A 20,532-nucleotide genomic window follows, 5' to 3' on the forward strand; every position below is an offset into this window, starting at 1 on the left:
TCAGAGCAAAGCCTGAACTTTATACACCTTTTTTTTTTTCGTACCCAATATTGGGTACAAAAAAAAAAAAGGTGTATAAATATATATTTTTAAAAAGTAGGCTCCACACTGGGCATGGAGCCCAACGTGGGGCTTGAACTCATGAACCTGAGATCAAGACCTGAGTTGAGATGGAGGGTTGGATGCCTAACCTACTGAGCCACCTAGGCACCCCTTCAGGTAACCTTTTAAGTATCTTTAAATAATCCCCATTAGACTGTAAACTTCATGAGGTAGGGTCTTTGCTTACTGTTGCATTCTCAGTACTTAGCAGTGCTTATTATATAATAATCAGTATTTATTAAATAAATTTTCTAGCCAGCACTGAACTTGGTCTTGTATTCAAGACTCCTTTTGGAATCAACAAGATTCTTAGTTTACTGGAACAACACAGATTGAAAAACAATTTTGACATATTAAAATTTTGGAACTATTAAAATTTTAAATACAAGGGAGGCAGTAATTATATAAATGCATATGTTAAGGTCCTAAAATAATATGCATGTGTGTGTAGTGTTATTATAACTACAGAAAGAAAAAAATCGGTGATTTAAAAAATAATTTCTAAATTTCTTTGCCTGCCATTTCATTAAGTATATTTGCAGAACACAAGGGGAAAAACTCCACCAAAGTATTATTCTTGGGGAGAAAACTCCATGTCTCTGAGTTTATCAAGGTAAACCTATTAATTAAAAAAGGCAATTATCTACTAAAGATCTTATTACAAAGAAAAGATGTCTGCTGGTATTTCAACATTATTCTAAATGACCTGAGCTAAAGTGATGTTAAAGTTGAGTCAAAGTGGTTCAAAAAGAGAGTATTCCCCTGAATCTCTAACAATATTGACTATACATTTCTGACCTTCTATTCGTATTAGCATCTATGACCCAGAATTTTCAGAGCAAGTAAAAAACAAAACAAAATTAGGGGCGCCTGGGTGGCTCAGTGGGTTAGAGCTCTGCCTTCGGCTTGGGTCATGAACCCAGGGTCCTGGGATCGAGCCCCGCATCAGGCTCTCTGCTCGCTGGGGAGCCTGCTTCCCTTCCTCTCTCTCTGCCTGCCTCTCTGCCTACTTGTGATCTCTTTGTCAAATAATTGAATTAATTCAATCTTTAAAAAAACAAAACAAAATTAGATTTTATTTATAATTACCTCATTTTGATTCATGGACAAGTTATCTTTCCAAAATTTCAAGTTTCTATTTTAATTATATTACTATTAAAAGTTGATTTAAACCCAATTTGAATGAAAAGATATTTAAAAAAATTTTCACTCTACCTTATTTAGAATTTAAATCATCTGTTTTAACTGTCTTCTGAATTCTGTTTACTATTTAGTTTTTCTTCTCTTGTAGTTGATGTTATCAAGATAACTGAAACTATGATTTTCTGGTGCCATCAACCATCACAAATTACTCTCCTGCTATTATTTTATACATAGAAAGAGATGTGATTTTAATGCTATTTTAAAACTATAAAAGTGCCTTCTAAACTTCTAATTTAAAACTATTTTAAATAAGATAATTTAAGAACTTCCCAGGAGGGAGAAAAAGAAAAAAATTAATTTTCAGGTTAATGCAATGATACCATTAAGATAGTGTTGTACTTGTTTTAAATTACATTTTTGTTATGTCATTTATCTCAATGTGAATCTTAGGCTTGATAAACTATTATGATACTGAGATTAACGGCCTCCTAAGGAGATAATTTTAGAAAGATTTCCTTTCTACCTCCAGTTTTCATATTCTGTTGGAAGAGTTCTCTCAAAATAAAATGGTTCACTAACAAGTGGTGACAAATATACTAAATGAAAACATTAAACATGTAACTGAATTAATATGTTGCTTACTTAAAAAAAAAAGCATAACATACCCACAGTGAAACATTAACAAGGATATAAACACACTGCTGTTTCAGAACAATTAACCTTTAGGATGAGTTAGCATTTCTGTTTCCAAAAGCCTATGGTCCCAAGATACCTATCAGTATCTTTACCTAAGTGTAACATACGTGTACACAGATTCAAAACATTTCAACAGTCTGGACTAGCATAATCAATATATTAGTGTTGAATTAAAACAACAACAATAACAACAACAACAGTGAATTACTAAATAATTACCCACTAAAGACAGTCTTCTCTGTCCTAAAGGAAAAGAACGGAAAGATGTGCTATCAATTTCAATCCTGTTTCCTGATTACCAGAAGATGCTTAGGGCATAGGCTCCTTTCAACAAGCAAATGCTAAACTCATTGGTCTAAAGGGAAACTAGGCAGACACACTGAGGAGTACACATTGTAGCCATTTAAGGCCAGGTTTTGACTTGAGTAGGCACAGAACTCCATCCAAAAGGAACTCCAGAGATGGGTACACATGCAAGAGCAGAATGTGGCCTCGGCAAATCACCTTCCTTGCAACTTGAGACTTTCACTGGTTATCTTTTCAAATCACGTTTCTGTCCGCTTAACATACTTCGAAGCAACAAAAAATAGCATGCTTGGAAAATATCCCTTTGGAAAAATAAGGTATAATCCCAGGAGAAATTTGGAGGACATTTTTATAGCCCCTTGACCGGGGAGGAAACACAAACTTTCTTTTTGATTCAAAATAACCAGTGAGAAGTAAGAAGCCAGGAATTACTTTCCATTTCCCTGTAAAGAGCAATGACTTAGGAGATCGATGACTTGCCACCAACTGCTACAGAAGGCCTTTTAGGAAGTCGGAAACTCAACTCTCAACTTGTCTCTGAGCCTAACACTTTCTCCACCAGATTGCACTTCATTCTCTGGTCAACTGCTTTTCTTATGAATAGATGCTTTCCTTTATGGCATGAATACACAATTGCTGTCAGATTCATTTACTAGAGAATTTTGGTAAAAGCTGTACTTACAAATATAAACATTTGTTCTGTGAAATAACTATAAATCAAACCAACACATTAGACTTACTTTTTCATCAATTCTACCGTATCTTCTTCCACCTCGCTCTAAAATGTCTTAGACTTGTCATAAATAAAACCACTTTTAATAGAATAGAATAGAAAACAATGAACTGAGGTCTCTAAGCTTACCAAACTTCTTGCTTTCTTTAGTTGTGCCAGTCATCTTGATCTTTGCAACTTCAAAGAAATCTTTAATTTCTCTCTCATATAGTCGTGATAAATAATCCATGTAATTCTTAAAATAAAAGTAACAGGTACTTCTTATTAATTAAACAAATATAACAATTCAGTCCCCCCAAAGCCTTCGTGCTTGCTTTAAATTTTCTGGTCTAAAATCCTGAGGTATTTCATAGGATAAAAAAATTGGCTGTTTTCTGTCTTAAAAAATAAAAAAGAACAGGCATCAAAATAGCAACTTATAAAAATATAAAATCGAATATAATCACACTTATATTTTCATTTTTATGTGTTTTCTTTCATCGATTTCAAATAGAGTTGCAATCCTACTGTATAGCATTTTTGGGTCTGAGCAATCATGTTTTTCCAGCCTCACACTTTAATGACTGTACAGTGTTATGCTTTGTTGATATACCACAATTCAGCAAATCAATTCCCTAGCAGAGGCCACTTAAGTGGTTTCAATGTTTTACTATGATAGACAATGTTACAATAACCTTTTCATCTTTAATGAATTGTTTTCTTGGAATCATTTCCTAAGGATGGAAATACAGGGCCAAAGAAAATGGGAATCTTTGTAACTTCCTCCATATTGCCATGCTGCTATTAAAAACAATCACACCAACAGCGTCAATGGCAACAAAGGAGCACATTCAGTGTCAGTGTCCCCTCCCAACTTAGGGTAGTAAGGCATATCAAATTGCCTATTTTCAATACTCTTTCAAGGGGCGCCTCAGTGGCTCAGTGGGTTGGGCCTCTGCCTTCGGCTGTGTTGGGTTCTCTGCTCAGCAGGGAGCCTGCTTCCCCCTCCTCTCTACCTACTTGTGATCTCCCTCTCTGTCAAATAAATAAAATCTTTTAAAAAAGTAAAAAAATTTAAAAAATATACTTAAAAAATAATCTTTCAATAAGCTTAGGGTATTTAGATATTCCAAAATAAGTTATTTTCAATAAGAATTTAATTATAACTAGTACATCTTACAGTTTTCACAATTACTTTTTAGAAACAAATTAGATTTATTCTAGCTCAAATGGAAACATCTCATCTATAATTTAGCATACAAACTCATTTCTTCATCATATCTGCTTATTATCACATAAAAATATTTTATGCTCTCAGGAAGGATTATTCACTAGTGGGAAACCATGCATTTTACCAAGTCCTAAGTTAAATGCCATACATAGTCTGACGAAATGTAAATAAATCCACTGTACTTCGCTATTCTTTTAAATTTATCCTGGGATCTAAACTTCTGCTTCCTTATTAGTTCAAATTAATATTCACTTTCAAAAAAATTTTTTTAAAGATTTGTCAGACAGGGAGAGAGTTTAAAAGCAGGGGGAGCAGGAGGCAGAGGGAGAAGGAGAAGCTCCCCATTGTGGGGCTCAATCCCTAGACCCTGGGATCAGGACCTGAGCCGGAGGCAGACACTTAACTGACTGAACCACCTAGGCACCCCAATACATGCAGCTTTAGAGCAGGTTTATGTTGCTTTAAACATCAAGTGTACCTTTCAAAGGGTATATATTATATGAATATTTGTATCCTGACTCATAGTTTACCACTGATTTTCTTAGTTCATAGATATTTCTTTATAAAATATATTTGGATGAAACATATAGATCCTTGGTTTTTCAATTTGTAGGCCATATATATTTCCCACATAGTCTCTGTAAGAAAACTTAGTCAAGGGGTGCCTGGGTGGCTCAGTGGGTTAAGCCTCTGCCTTTGGCTCAGGTCATGATCTCAGGGTCTTGGGATCAAGCCCTGCATCAGGCTCACTACTCAGAGGGAGTCTGCTTCCCCTTCTTTCTCTCTGCCTGCCTCTCTGCCTTCTTGTGATCTTTGTCAATTAAATAAATAAAATCTTTTAAAAAATATTATCACTGCAAATCAGTGAAGAGTTGACAGACAGAAAATCAGTTTCACATAATTTGTGAAATCTTCATCGGTGGTTTCTACTCAAATCATTCAACATAACAGACTGCATTCCAATATCAAAATTGTCTAAAGTGCACATTACCACCCAAGCAATTTAAACCATGTGAAAACAGCTTCTTTGGTATCTAGAAAACAGTAACGTGAGCAGACTACTGAAAATCACCCCCTTTTCCAATGCAACTTGAATGACTAGATACCTTTCTCCAGCTACGTAACAGAACTCATTGGTGGGCGAGGCCACAGACAGGTGTAACCATCAGTTCATTCATTTACCAAATTCTGAAGAATGTCTCTTAGAAGGAGCTTAGCACCTTGTATAACACCTTACATTTAACTATCAAGAGTTTAAATACTGTTGTCTCAGGCAGTCTTTTCAACTTTCATTGTTTTGACTGTGCAGTCTTACCAAGATCTCTATATTCTACTTTTTCTTTACACAAATGGGTAAATTCCACAAATGCAGAACGGGGGTTGAAAGGAGACGTCTGAGTAATCTTGAAGGAAATTAATGGGAGAGGAAAGCTCATTTCCTCCCTAAGCATGGATGGAACATCTCTATTCTTAACTGCCCTACACGAATAATCCAGAGCCATGGATCGGGGCTGTAGTCCTGGGGAGGAAGGAATCTGGGCAGTTGATCTATTTCCCTAAACTCTAATTATGTATACTAAAACTTTGGGCTTTGCTTAGATTAGATTAGAAGCACAGCTGGGCAGTGCCTAGTGATTCTTATCCCTTGAACAGAAAAAGACTTTTTTCTTTCCTGCCAGAAAGCAGGAGAGCTACGGACACCCAATCCAGTGCAAACAGCATTTCGTTATTATTTCTTACTAAAGAAGTACTCGTCTGTTTCCTTCTTTCTTTCCTTCTTTCATTCCTCTCTTCCTTCTTCCTTTTTAGTCAAATTCCTGTTTTTGATGACTTCAGCAACCAAATTAGATTATGAGGTAAAATACATAGTCTGTCAAAAGTTCAAGCCACAGGATCAAGTAACATTCCTGGGAAATAAGTCAATTTCATTTAAAAAGCTCATTAATATTGTCAATCAAAACTATACTGTGAGCAGAGAATGAGTCCATAAATCATTGCTAGCTTGGCTATCATCTTCTTTCTTTACTTAAATTATATTCATGAATACTGCATTATATATAAAGATAGGGCAATAATACTCACTGAGAACACAATTAGGCAAAAAGCTTATTGATTATTTTACTTATTTGAATATTCACTAAGGGACAAAGCACTTGTTGGCACAAAACTCTTAAGGAGATATAATAATGTTTAATTATTCAAAATATTAATCCTCCTAAAACTTCAAAAGGCAAAGAATTCCAGTACTGTAAATATTTTTCCTTAAGATATCTCCAAATCTGAATTCTGTTGAATGAAAACAAAACAGAACAAAACAAAATATAACACAACAGTAGAGTTGCAGAACACTTAAAAGACTAATTCTGAGGAACAAAAGTAATCTTAAAAATAACTGACCAGATAAGATATATACATAAATACCTCAGGATACTTATATTCTTTTTGAAAAACATTTTGAAAATTATACTTTAAAATATTACTTATTTTTACCAAGGTTTAGTGTCCCCTTTCTTATGATCTCAGTTTAGAAGGAAAGGGATCAGATCTTACTTTAAGTGGGCAAAGGCACTTTGAAACACATAAAGACTGATATACAAGAATGTCCTTATGCCAAATGTGTTCAAATTGATACACTGATAGGCATGTACGACCTGCTTTTTTCTTATCATCATAGTTCTCATAAATTTCTACCTAATCCTCTCTGCCTTCTCAGGAAGTATGAACCTAACACTAGAAGAAGTTATAATAATTATTTCAGTAAGTATGAAGATAAAATGGGTTCATGTATAAACATTAGTTTCCTGAGAAAGAATAAGCTTCATTATAAAACACTCTGAAAGAGAGCACCATTTTTTAAATAAAACCGGGAAAAACTCTGGCTAGCAAAACTAGCGAAAAATAAGATGATTTTGCTATCTAAATTCTGTTAGAAAATTTTTTGCCACAAGCATATGGGTTAAGGGGAAGGGCTTTTATATTAACAATTTCAATATTTTTGTTTTCATTCTAAGAAACAAAATACGTCCCTCTTTCCAATTCGAGAACATCTTTTAAGGTCATATTGTCCACATAATTGAATTATTACTAATTATTAAAATAACTTATGCCTTACTTAAATATTTTAGTTTTAAACTCCAAATTCATAAAAACTTAGAAGATTTCACATTTTCCAGGGTATTTCAGAATTTTAAGTAAACTGCTCTTACATCTGATATATAAATACAGCTATTTATATTTTGGAATTAGGTAGCAATTCTTCAGTTCCCAAAGTGACATGGTCAATTTCAATACTAAAGGTCATAGCAGAAATGCCAGAAAAGTATTATACCCATGGCTTCCTGCCACAATGGCCATTTATTAAAGCTAAATCAGATCATGTCATTCTACTGCTTACAACCCACCAAAACCCCTTCCCCTATCTCCTTCACAGTAAAAGCCAAGTCCTTACCAGGGGTACAAAGTCCCTTCCAGATCTGCTCCGCTCCACCCCCACTTCACCTCCCCTACCTTCTTTCTAAGGTCCTGTTCCTGGTCCTCTGTGCTCCAACCATAGTGCCTTGCTGCTTCCCCAGTACACAGGCATGGTCTTGCCATAGGACAGCTGTACTGTGCCTGGAACGCTTTCCCCAAAGAAACTCCCCCTGCTCAACTCTGCTTATTTATTTTTTTTTAAGATTTTATTTTAAAGTAATCTCTACACCCAACATGAGGCTGGAACTTACAACCCTGAGATCAGTGTGGAATGTTCTACTGACGGCCAGCCAGGCACCCCACACCCTTGCTCATTTTAAAAATCTACGCTCAGATGTTATCTTCTCATGATGCCTTATCTCAAGCTATAGTCTTCCCCCAGTCCCAGCATTCCCTGTTTTATTTTCTCCAGAGCACTCAGTAGTACCTTCTAACCTACCATATAAGACTTTTTTGTCGGTCTTCCTCCACCAAAACATGCGCTATGAAAACGCAAGCATTCGCCTATTTCCTTCCGTGCTGTATCTCTAGCACTTACTTAGAACACAACAGGTGCTCGGTAAATTCGTGTATGAATGAATGACTCATCTTCTCCAACTGCTGATGTTGCTGCCACTGCTCTTCTAGTCTCCAAGTCTAGAAAGTTTGGCATCATCCTGTCCCTTCCATCCCTGGAGTCTATCTTTTGGTTTCTATTCCCTATTCCTACCACTATCTTCCTGGTTCAAATTTCATTTCATCTGAATATTATATTAGGTTCTTAATGAATTTGCCTCATCTAGTCTTTTCCCATGTATGAGGAATGCTGTTAGGTCTCAAGGCTCATCTTTTTCAACATAATTTCTCGCTGCTCCAGAATATGAAATTTCTGCTTCATGGGCCTCCATCCTCCATTGTCCTGACAAAAGGGCGTATTTTCCACCTTTGTCTGCATGTCTTGCTCCTCATCCCCGGAATGCCCTTTCTCTTTTTTCTGGTTTATCTAATCCCATTCATTATTTAAAACTCAATTCAACAAGGGGCGCCTGGGTGGCTCAGTGGATTAAAGCCTCTGCCTTTGGCTCGGGTCATGATCCCAGGGTCCTGGGATCGAGCCCTGCATCGGGCTCTCTGCTCAGTGGGGAGCCTGCTTCCTCCTCTCTCTCTGCCTGTTTCTCTGCCTGCTTGTGATCTCTCTCTGTCAAGTGAATAAATAAAATCTTAAAAAAAAACAAAAACAAAAACAAAACCTCAATTCAATTCCAATTTCTGTCCTAAAGATTTCCCCCATGGCTTTAGAACATGGATTGCTCTTTTCTATAACTGCCATGCATTTAAACTCATTTTCAGTTTGGCACTTAATGTTTTCCCGACTGTTTTAAGTATAGTTGTTCTTGTCAGATGTAAGGCTCTTTATTAGTAAGGGTTGTTTGTTAGGGCCCATGTGCCTGGAATAGTGAAATGCTTGTTTAATAAAGAGGTACTCTATTTGCTTCATCGAATGTGTTATCCATTTTTAGAGGGCAAACACCTCACTTATACATCATCTAGTCTCTAGTTTCTATAATGCCTATAAAAAAATGCAGGAGGTAAATATTGCATTAAACTAAACTGAATGATGCTTAAGGCCACAGTATGGCCCATTACTACACTAGTAATGAAGTTCGAAATTAAGCTCTTCCTTACCCAAGTAAATAAAATAAATGTCCTGCCTGGTTAATGAGCACTCAGAAATTAAAGTAGTTTCTGCTTTGCTAAGAAAGTACTACAGTACTTCAAATGTTACTTGGGGAACTGAATACAGGACGTCTTGCTTCTAGAAGACTACATTCCACACACAGTGAGTAACTGATGTCAAACTCATACCTTTGTCAGTCCTTCATATTTTCCATAATCTGTATTCTTTAGCCACTCCATCAGCTTGGCGTATCGAAGCAAGTCTCTGTGAAATGGATGATGGTTGGGCAAAGCCAGTTCCACAGAGTGCTGAGCAAGAGTTGAACTCTGATCGTGACCCTAGAGTAAATAAGTAAATAAATACACTGACAGTAAAAGAAACACATGCTGTAACTGAAAATTCTAAACAGTGACCAAATGCAGCCGAAGAAGAGCAAAAGAAGATAGAGGGATTAAAAACTGAGTACTTACTTGGCTTCTATCATCATCATCTCGTGAAATCTACTGTATACCATCACCATAAAATAATCAGAAACATGCAAGAATGGCGCTCTGGGATACATCAACTAACCATTTCATCTTCTAAAGAAGCTGAAAATGAATGTTTTAATCAAGGCTGTCTCTCCCATACCGTATCATTTTACTATTTACTAAGCGAATCAACCTCATGATACAACTGTACTGAGAAAGACATCAAATAGGAAAGTCATTCAAAACAAACTGTCTACATCTATGGTATTTCTACTATTAGAGTTTACAATATTTAAAACAACAGATAAGAACATACAGGATATAAACTTTTAAAACTATGAAGCACTACAGATGATGATATCCTGGGCTTTTCTGGATAATACTTAATAACAGTGTCATTTTAGTTTTTCTGGGAATTTGTTAAATAACTACATGAGATTTTATTTTAAAACCTTGACAAGGTTTTTATGTAAATAAACTTATGAGTTATCAGTCAGTCTTAGATAATGCATCCTAACTTTTGTTTTGAAAAATACAGGCCTGGAAGATTATCTGTTCCAATGATCTTATTTTCTAGAAGAAGTGGAAACTTAAAGGGTTAAGTGATTCACTCAGGTCACACTGGAGGGAAGAAGTGGAACCTCAGTCATGTGAGTCTCGCTTCCATTTTCTTTTAAAAACGTATCTAACAAAATCATTTTAACCAGATTCAAAAACTGCAAATGCTTACTACTTATTGGTATCTAAAAAACAAACACACACACAAACAAACAAACAAACACTAAAAATCTTCCCAGCCATCTCTGGAAACAATCTAGCTCTCTGCTACTTGGTCAATATTGGTCATGAACCCAAAGCCAGTGTCTAAGAGATGAGGAATTGAAAGATTAAAGGAGTATATTCCCCTTGAAAATATAAATTCCCAAGAATAAGGAAAAGGAAAAAGATGGACTAATTTGATGTTCATTCTGACTCAATCTAATTTGCTTAGTTAAAACTTACTTGTTAGCATTTGGTTAAAATGACACAGGGAGTGAGTTTTGGCACTCATTAACTCATTTCCTAGTAAAGTTACCTAAACCTAATTATATATGTATTATACTTGCTGACAGATTAGCTTATAAATATCCTGAATTTATTTATTTATTTTTATTTATTTATTTTTAAAGATTTTATTTATTTGACAGAGAGAGAGAAATCACAAGTAGGCAGAGAGGCAGGCAGAGAAAGAGAGGGGAGAAAGCAGGTTCCCTGCGGAACAGAGAGCCCGACGTGGGTCTCATCCCAGAACCCTGAGATCATGACCTGAGCCGAAGGCAGAGGCTTTAACCCACTGAGCCACCCAGGCGCCCCAATATCCTGAATTTAAACGCTTTTATTTTTATTTTTATTTTTTAAAGATTTTATTTATTTATTTATTTATTCAGCATGGGGTAAAGGGCAGAGGGAGAGAGAATCTCAAGCAGACTGTGGTGCTGAGCGAGGAGTGTGATGCGGGGCTTGATTTCATGACCCTTAGATCATGACCTGAGCTGAAATCAAGAGTCAGATGCTAAACCAAATGAGCCATCCAGGTGCCCCTGAATTTATATTCTTTTAAGTAAAAAGAGGTTTTTTTCCTCTATCTAGTTTATATGCTTTACTACATAGACAAAGTAAGAACTTGGTGGTTATGGATTTTTTAAGCAATTTAACTACAGAGTATCCAGAAAAAATTCTTAGTTTAAGGCAATGAAGAATTCTCTAGCAATTGAGAAGTACTTTTAGAGCAAGAAAGGCAGGAGAATAAGACATGCCAAGTACTAAAACCATTGTTACTTGAGTACCCTTTTCATTAAAGCTTTCAAATCAGCCTGTTGGGAGAATTTTCTTCTTGTAAGGTTATATACCCAATTTGAAAATGGAGAGAAAAAAGAAAAATAAGGACCCATTTAGAAATTCCATATAAAACTCTGTAGAATAATCAATGTATTTCTTTTTTTAAAGATTTTATTTTAGTTGAGCGAGAGTGAGAGAGCACAAGCCAGGGTGAGAGGCAGAAGGAGAAGGAGAAGGCTCCCCGCTGAGCAGGGAGCCAGACTTGGTGCTCAATCCCAGGACCCTGGGATCATGACCCGAGCTGAAGGCAGACGCCCAACTGACTGAGCCACCCAGGTGCTCCAATCAATATATGTCTAAGATTAAGATTACATAAAAAACCCCCAAAGATTAATATTACTGATATTACTTAAGATTACTGGTACCTACTTAGGAAACTACCAGAGACAGCAGAAAATTATCAGAAAACTAGACCAATTCAAAATAAGAACCAGAAATGGCGAGGCAACACAAGTTCACAGCTATTATAGATGTTATATACGAGGTACACTACATACATAGGTCTACAATCCCTTTTAGCAATTCTAATATACAAAAAACTCTCAAACCTCCATTTAAATTAGGTACCAAATCTATTTTAGTGGCAAAACTTGACCTGAACTGACGTGAGGCTATTTATAGAATTTGGAATCACTATTCATCTTTTTTTGCTGTAGGAACATTGTGTGCTTCATCACAGGGCCCTACTCCAGCCCCCTCCTGGAGTGGCTATGTTATATTTAGAATGTGTACTATATTACTTTATTACTATATAACTTATATTACTTACTAGAATCTGAAAAATTCTAAAAACATCCCAAGAATTTTGGATAGGGGAGCATGGACCTATGTGAACATTCTCTTTTGCATGGCTGATTACTGTTTATGTTCTTTTGCAACTCAGGCCATTACATGTTAAGTTATATTACTTAATTTAGTGTCAGGAAAGTTCTTCAATTAAAAACCTTCTCCTCCCCTAAAAATGGAAGAACTAATTATTGTTCATAGAGGATTTTACAGTTTATAAAGCTCTTTCACATGCTACTATTCAAAGCTCTCTTTTGCAAACAGCATTTTAAGATTACCATCAACGGAAAATTTGCCTTCTAATACGAAGAACATCATTACCTTCAAACCATTACTATTTAGATAGAGTAAGTGTGATTAGTGCTAACAGAAGATTTCATTTTAGAGAAACTGTTCTAAAATAACTATAGAAAATAGGAAAATTACATTAACTGTTTAATTCAATCACTAATATAAGTTACGGTCACTTCTAGCACTTTCATGTGCACACAACTTTATTCTTTATATATTAAAAAAATTAAGACATTGTTTAAAGTTTCTTATTATATGTTGACTATAGGAAAAACTGAGGGTGGGGGGTAGGGTAACTGGGTGACGGGCATTAAGGAAGGCACTTAAAGGAATGAGCACTGAGTGTTGTATGCAACTAGATGAATCACTAAATTCTACTTCTGAAACTAATAATATACTATATGTTAATTAAATTGAATTTAAATTTAAAATATTTTATTATAAATAACTTAATGATACACAATTTAAGTACTAAATTAATAACAATAACAATTTATTGAATGCCTGTTGTCATGCTCGAAGTGTTCTCTCTATGTATATAAATTCTAATGTTCACAATAACCTTGTAAAGTACTTTCCTCCTCATTTAAAAAATAACAAAACTCGGCACTTGGGTGACTCAGTTGGTTAAGTGTCTGATCTTGGTTTTGGCTGGGGTCATGATCTTGCAGTTGTAGGACTGAGCCCCGTGTTGAGCTCTGTCTTCAGCATGGAGTCTGCTTCAGATTCTCTCTCCCTCTCCCATCCGGTCTCTCTCTCTCTCACACACACTCAGACACACACACACACACACACACACACACACTCTCTCTCTCTCTCTCTCTCTCGATCAAATAAATAAATATTTTTTAAAAATACCAAAACTCTATTATTAACATAATTAAAAATATTACAGTAGGTTTTGTCCAAATTAATCTAAGACAGACGCATTTTCTACAAACTTAGTAAATTATAAATTTTCGTTACTGTATATAGTACTAGAATTTGTGGCACAAAGAGGTTATGTAACTTGCTAAAGTTCACCCAGCTAGGAGGTAAAGAGTCAGGGTTTTGAATCCAGGAAATCTGGCTCCACCATCGTACTCTTAACCACTCTAACTGATTTTCAAACAGAAATGATACACTCATTTCAAATGGTAACTAAATTCTCAAGAATTGGGAACTCGTTCTTTCTGTGTTATGGCACGCTTATTTTTGTTTTCTTAAAGAAAAAAGAAAGTCTGAGAAAGTTTCAACAAACATCACAAAAACTCATCTTAAATGATTATAAGTCTTTCTAAACTTTTAACTACAGATTAACCTATGTTTAGGAAATTGCGAAACATGATTAAGGAAACAACTTTTGTGAAATGAACTGAATATTGGTGGTATATTTCACAGACTTTATTTTACCATGTTTCTATAAATACATGTTGAAAGAAAAATTCCCAAGCTTAAGCATATAGCAAAACCCCCACAATCTCAGTTTTTTCCGGTTGTACTTTTAGTTCAGTGTGTAATCAGTTCTCATCATATTGCAAAGACAATGTACAAAATAATGAGGTCTCTGTAGAACCCAAGGGGGACAAAAAGGCAGAGCAGAGTTATCCTTTCAAGCTGAACCTTTCAAAAGACAACCAAAAGAACTTTTTAAATACATACATTTTATGCAAATACTCCCTCAATTTCATTAGCCTTAATTTGACTGCCTGTTTTCAGTATCAGAATGCTGATCAGCGTAACTGACCTGAGTCTCTAGTTGAAGATCTTCTTACATATACAAATCACTCGTAAATGTAAAAAATTATAGGTAAGAGTTTATAATTTCAATGGAAGCTGAGTGTGTAAGAAGATCTAGAAGAGCCAGAAGAATCTAGGCAACTGTTAAAAATATTACTCTACTATGTGTATATATAGTAAGAAGTAAGTATTAAGTAAAAATGCATTTCAAGGGCACCTGGGTGGCTCAGTGGGTTAAGCTTCTGCCTTTGGCTCAGGTCATGATCTCGGGGTCCTGGGATTGAGTCCCACATCGGACTCTCTGCTTGGCGGGAAGCCTGCTTCCCTTCTCTCTCTCTGCCTGCCTCTCTGCCTACTTGTGATCTCTCTCTGTCAAATAAATAAATAAAATCTTTAAAAAAATGCATTTCAAGTTTCATTAAAATACAGCTCTGTGGAAGTACTAAGGTGAAAGCTATATCATAAACAGCGTGCACCAGATCAGTGATTACCAAATGCAAAGATGTTTTTTACTGGCCTATCTCTCTAAGAAACAAATAAAATGATGGTAGAGAGTTTCTCACAAAGGGAAATGTATTCAATTTAGAAGTTCGAAGTTGTATTTTTTCTTTCAGTGCCAAGATAAAAAGATAGTGGAAGTAGATGGCAGGATTTCTTTTTAAAAGTTTTTACTTGGTAAAATAAAACACTGGTGACTTAGGGGAGCCTGGGAGCTCAGTTGTTAAGCGTCTGCCTTCGGCTCAGGCTATGATCTTAGGGTCCTGGGGTTGAGCCCTGCATCGGGCTCCTTGCTCAGGCAGAAGCCTGCTTCTCCCTCTTCCTCTGTACCTGCTTGTGTTCCCTCTCTTGGTGTCTCATTCTCTCTCTAATAAATAAAATCTTAAAAAAAAAAATGTTGACTTAGTAAGTCTCCAAATTTTCTTTCTTTTAATTTTACTGATGTATGAACTTTAAAGACTGGGAATCATCGCTCTTAAATTACTGTTAGGTTGTGATCAACAGATTATTTCCACTGTAATCTTCTGTACAGTACTCATAGATGCTGAATATAGATACATTTGACAAAAACCGCATTGCAGACTCTAATTCAAGTCTTCTTATCTTATCCATGATGCCATACTTGACTACCAAAATTTTCTGTAAACTCACTTATATTAAAACTTTTTAGCACTTCTACATATATATACATAAACTATGTATACATAGTCATACAATTAACAATTTCATATATGCATTGCTATAGGGCTTTAAGTACTTTAGTCTTAATGCCTCCTTAGAAGCATCTGGAGTGTAGGAGGCATTTCTTATTCTTACATATGGCAACAAGTATTTAAGAGGCACATAAAGAAAATCTGCTAACTGACAAAGAGATGTACTATAATATGGTAATCAACTTTTCCCAGCTCATTTGTTCCACAACTAGGAATAGAAATACCCATGTTTCCGAACCTTTTTGCTAGGTGGCTTGATGCACTGAATTCGACACACAGAAAAATCTATTTTCTGTACTTGAGATACCCTCCTCCACTTTCTTCAGCACATCCTAGGTCGTTACAACATTCTGGTTTTTCAACATGCATCACTCACATGTTACAATACATATTAGATTTTCAGAACTCGAAGCATTCATAGTAAACAAAGCCATTAGTTTATAAGGCAAGGAAGCAAAATCATAAATTAACTGCATGTTACAACAAACAATGAAGGGTGCAGAAAGGAGTACTGTTGAACTACAGTAGCATTCCAACATTCCAACATTTCTAATGCCATCTACAAATGTGGAGAACATCACTATCAACGCTGTCATTTTTAAAAAACTACGGAATTGGGCAGAAATAAATATTAAAATACTAATGTAAGAAAAATGTGATTAGTATTTCTTGTGTGACTTCTGGATTTACTTTTTTCTTGATACTTTTCAGGTCAAGTGAAACGTTAAATCTTCCCCAATGTTTCCCTCATACCCTTAGCGAGATGGTCTTCCTTTATGCTCGCATATGTGACCACTATGATAACATTTACCCTTCCTAAATATATCTACCTCCTTCCCTTAGACTGTGAGTCATTTGAGAACAGGATCAGCCTCTCACTTATCCGAAGTGAATGTCTGGTGTTTATCCCAGTCACCTGGTAAACGGTTTCTTTCTTTCTTTCTTTCCTTTTTTTTTTTTTTGTAAAAGGTTTCTAAATAAATGAAGGAGCGAGTGAGTGAAAGAATGACAGGAGGAGAGGCAAGCAGAAGGAGATGAAATGCCTTTCTGGCCAAAATAAACTTTTTGCTATGGGATATTAAAAAACTGCTATAAATATGGCTAACAGGCAGCTTAAGTCAGTAAAGTTATAATCTATAAAGATTCTGCTGCAGTTAAGTTTAGCAAACTTTATAGAAAAAAAAAAAAGAATCAGAGAAGCTTGAGCCAAATTTGATGTACTCACAGGCACCGAAAGAAAGTAGGACCTGTTATAGAGCTGAAGGAGGGCCTGAGTAAACTAATCAGAAATAAAATATAGTAAATACAATTGTTTCAGAATACTGCAAAGTGAAATGTTTCAGACAGTATTTCTTGATGAACAAAATTTCTCTCAACTTTTTTTGTCCAATAACCCTAATAAAAAATAAAAAACATAAGAAACCTAATTTATTATGCCAGATTAAAATGCCTTCTATTCAAATCCTTTTAAGGTACTCTTTATATTATTTTTATTAATATTATTGCCACAACCTTAATTATAACCTCCTTTTCCATATAAAAATGTAGACAAAGGGTTTATATAAAAGTAAATCAAATGGAATTTACAATTCAGCTGTAGTCCGTTTTCTCCCATATAAAAATACATACAGCCAATGAAATATTAAAAACACCTGAGTCAAATCCTGGTTCTCACGTCAAAATATTGGAAAATAAAACAGGCTAAGCAGCAAACATGTACCAAGTTTGGACTTACTTTCATAAATAAGAACATATAAGTCGTATATTTAACAAGTAGGCAGAGTTATTTATCTGATTTCTAGAACCAAGAGAGTTTCAGTTGAAAGGAACTAGACTATCTACCCAAGACAGTTGAGGCCCAACATACACCTATGAGCAAATACTTAAAAAAAAAAACTTGTTTAAAAATCTCAAAATTGAACAAACATGTGAAAGAATATACTGTGATCTCAATTAAACACATTACAATTTCTGTGGAAATATATATAGAAAAGCTAATAGAAACATGGCAGTGTTATTAATGAAATAAAATTACCTGTTGAACAAAAACATTGTTGAGGTGGCTGGCCAGTCTCCGGGCAAACTGCTCGCGCAAATCACTGAAACGCTGCTGCTGCTGTTTGACTGCCTGGAGCATGTCATGACCTGAAACCAGAACATTTCTTGACTGATTTAAGACATAAAAAGATTTCTCTGTTCTTCAATGAATACATTGATAACAGTCTCTATATTCCTGTTTTGAAGAACCCCAAGTTTTATTGGTTTATTCATTTGCTTTATAAAAGGAAGGTAAAAAGAGGAGAAAACGATATAGCACAGTGGTTCTCCAAGAGTGGTCCTGCCTCAGCATTGTCTGGGAACTGCTACAAATTGGGATACTGGAGCTTTGGCCCAGACCTACTGAATCTGAGGCTGGGGCCAGGCAATAACGTGTTTTAACAAACCCTCTCCGTGAGCAAACTCAAGTTTTGGAGCCACTGGCCTAACAAAACCTCCTGCTCTCTGGTCTAATCAAAGCATTGACTCTATGCTAGGTTCTGCAGACAGTATTAGAGAAAAATCATGGTGTTGACTAGAATCACTGATGATCAATCACAGAAAAATGAAAAACTTCTTAGTGCCAACAGAAACATGTTTGGAAAGATGTGAAACTGGTCTGAGGAGCTAATACTATAGTCCCCTACACCACTTGCACTATGTATTTCCTGTTAAAAGCTTTATACCATGTTACAGGCTTAGTCTCAGATTCTTGGTCAGATTTTACTATTTCTAATGAACATACCTGGACGAAGAGCTACATTCATGCACTGCAAAAGGGCATCAGCAGCATTGGTGCAGGCCTCAATGCCTCTAGAAGAGGAGAGATCTCCTTCTTGAAGGGCCTTTATATGACCTTTGGCCAAGTCCATGTGGTTCTGGAATTTACATATAAATATACCATTTACACATATAATTTTGGGAAATTTACAGGTAAGATGCTACTCAATCCTATCATAAGGTATTAGAATTATTTTAAATCTTACTCTCATAAGGAATTTAGAAAATGTTTATAAATGGGTTTTATATACTAGATTATCTTTTTAAATTTTTTGTTGGTGGGAGCAATTTACCAACATACTTACCACAAGAAACTCTATTTCAGACAGGAGCTTTACATTATTAGTGTTACTCAGATGAATTAGGTGGTTGCTTTCTGAGATCTGATCCATTTGTTCTTTCACACTTTGGAGCATTTCCTCGTAGCTGCTCAGTTTCAACTCAATCTGATCTACCTCCTTTAGAGCCTCATCCAACAACTTCATCAGTATGTTCACTTGCTTTTCAGAGGCCATGATTGATTGGATGTTGGCCTACAAAATGAAAAACAAAAGTAACTCTTCCCATGATTTAAATGGATAAAAGAAGCAGAAGATGAAATATTGCAAAATCCCTTTGACAGCCGAGTAACAAAGATTGGTATGCATCTATACATTTCTTTTAGTTTATCACTCTATGTTTATGTTCCTTTTTTACACAGTATTTCAAGCAGATACACTTGCTTCTTTATCAAAGTTAGGGACCATGCCTCAGTATTTCATACTTCCACAGCCTGTACAAGTAGGGTTTTGCCCCACAATGTATCATCAGTGTCGATATTTCCCATTTCTGATATTTCCAATTCTACCAGCTATAAAAACTTCTATACTTAACATTGTTGTAAAATGCTAAAAAAAAAAAAGCCTAATCACCTGTGTAATACTTTAATCAAGAGGGCAGCAGTGGTATATCAGTCTTTGAAGGATACACTGAGCTAACGTAGAACTGTAGTATGATTGGTACTTACATGATGTGGAAGAGCCATGACCGTAAGACCATATGGCCACAGACTATATATCCATAAGATAGCTCCTTCTATTGTCTTCTTTCTTTTCTCTTTCATTTGCAACTACTGTACGTTTTTTTTCCAGGCAAAGCAGGAACAAACCACCATCCCCTTATCATTGTTTTCTAAGTGATTCTGACTATTGATTCTAAATTTCCTGAAATATGGAAGCTGTCAAATCCAAAATAAAACTGGGAAGCAATGGGATAACTTGTAACATACATGCAATATTTATTAGAAAAGAAATTATAAGCCACTAAGCCACACTAAGAAGGCAGGTAATGGGGTATGAGGAAAAAACTTGGTCTAGGAATGAAAAGAATTTCACAGGACAATAGATACTGTAATTTCACACATATCTTATATGCTATTCATAATAACTCAACTGTGAGTGCAACCCAACTGCATGAGTCAGCAGGGCTTTGGGCCACTGAATAGATGTCTCAAGAAGCAGACCGGGGGCTTGACCTTGCCCAGGACAATTTCCACTGTAACATCTTTAAGTTTCTTCTAGGCTTAGCTTCTGGTGAGTTTTATAAACTTGTAAACTTGCACTATTTGTGTAATCTCAGGGCCTGAGTTCAACCTCATAAATTCTGCACCTTTCATGTATAATATGTCAAAATTCTTTAAGTGTTTAAAATATTCTTCATTCTCTGAGGGTTTTTTAAAAAATTATTTTTATTAACATATAGCGTACTATTTGCCCCAGGGGTACAGGTCTGTGAATCATCAGGCTTACATACTTCACAGCACTCACCATAGCACATACCCTCCCCAGTGTCCATAACCCAACCACCCTTTCCTGACCCCCCTCTCCCCGGCGACCCTCAGTTTGTTTTGTGAGATTAAGAGTCTCTTACGGTTTGTCTCCCTCGCAATCCCCTCTTGTTTCATTTTTTTCCCTTCCTTACCCCACCAAAACCCCTCTCCCTGCCTCTCAAATTTGAGGTTTTTCTTAAATGCTTACTTTGTCTAAACAAAACAAAAAACACGT

The 20,532-nt window shown here is 35.7% G+C and overlaps 1 protein-coding gene across 4 annotated transcripts in view; it reads right to left on the reverse strand.

The window, feature by feature from the left end:
• EXOC1 (exocyst complex component 1) overlaps positions 1-20,532 on the reverse strand; it is a 60,190-nt gene that overhangs the window by 21,711 nt on the left and 17,947 nt on the right. For all 4 annotated transcript variants that reach the window (XM_082728655.1, XM_082728654.1, XM_082728657.1 and 1 more), the window contains 5 exons: positions 18,796-19,023; positions 18,456-18,588; positions 17,709-17,818; positions 9,507-9,656; positions 3,110-3,215 (listed from right to left, as the gene is read on the reverse strand). In XM_082728655.1, the coding sequence (XP_082584781.1) occupies positions 3,110-3,215; positions 9,507-9,656; positions 17,709-17,818; positions 18,456-18,588; positions 18,796-19,023 (727 nt within the window). The remainder of the gene's footprint in view (positions 1-3,109; positions 3,216-9,506; positions 9,657-17,708; positions 17,819-18,455; positions 18,589-18,795; positions 19,024-20,532) is intronic.

Source organism: Mustela nivalis (genome assembly GCF_964662115.1).
Source record: "Mustela nivalis genome assembly, chromosome: 4".
Taxonomy (NCBI): Eukaryota; Metazoa; Chordata; class Mammalia; order Carnivora; family Mustelidae; genus Mustela; species Mustela nivalis.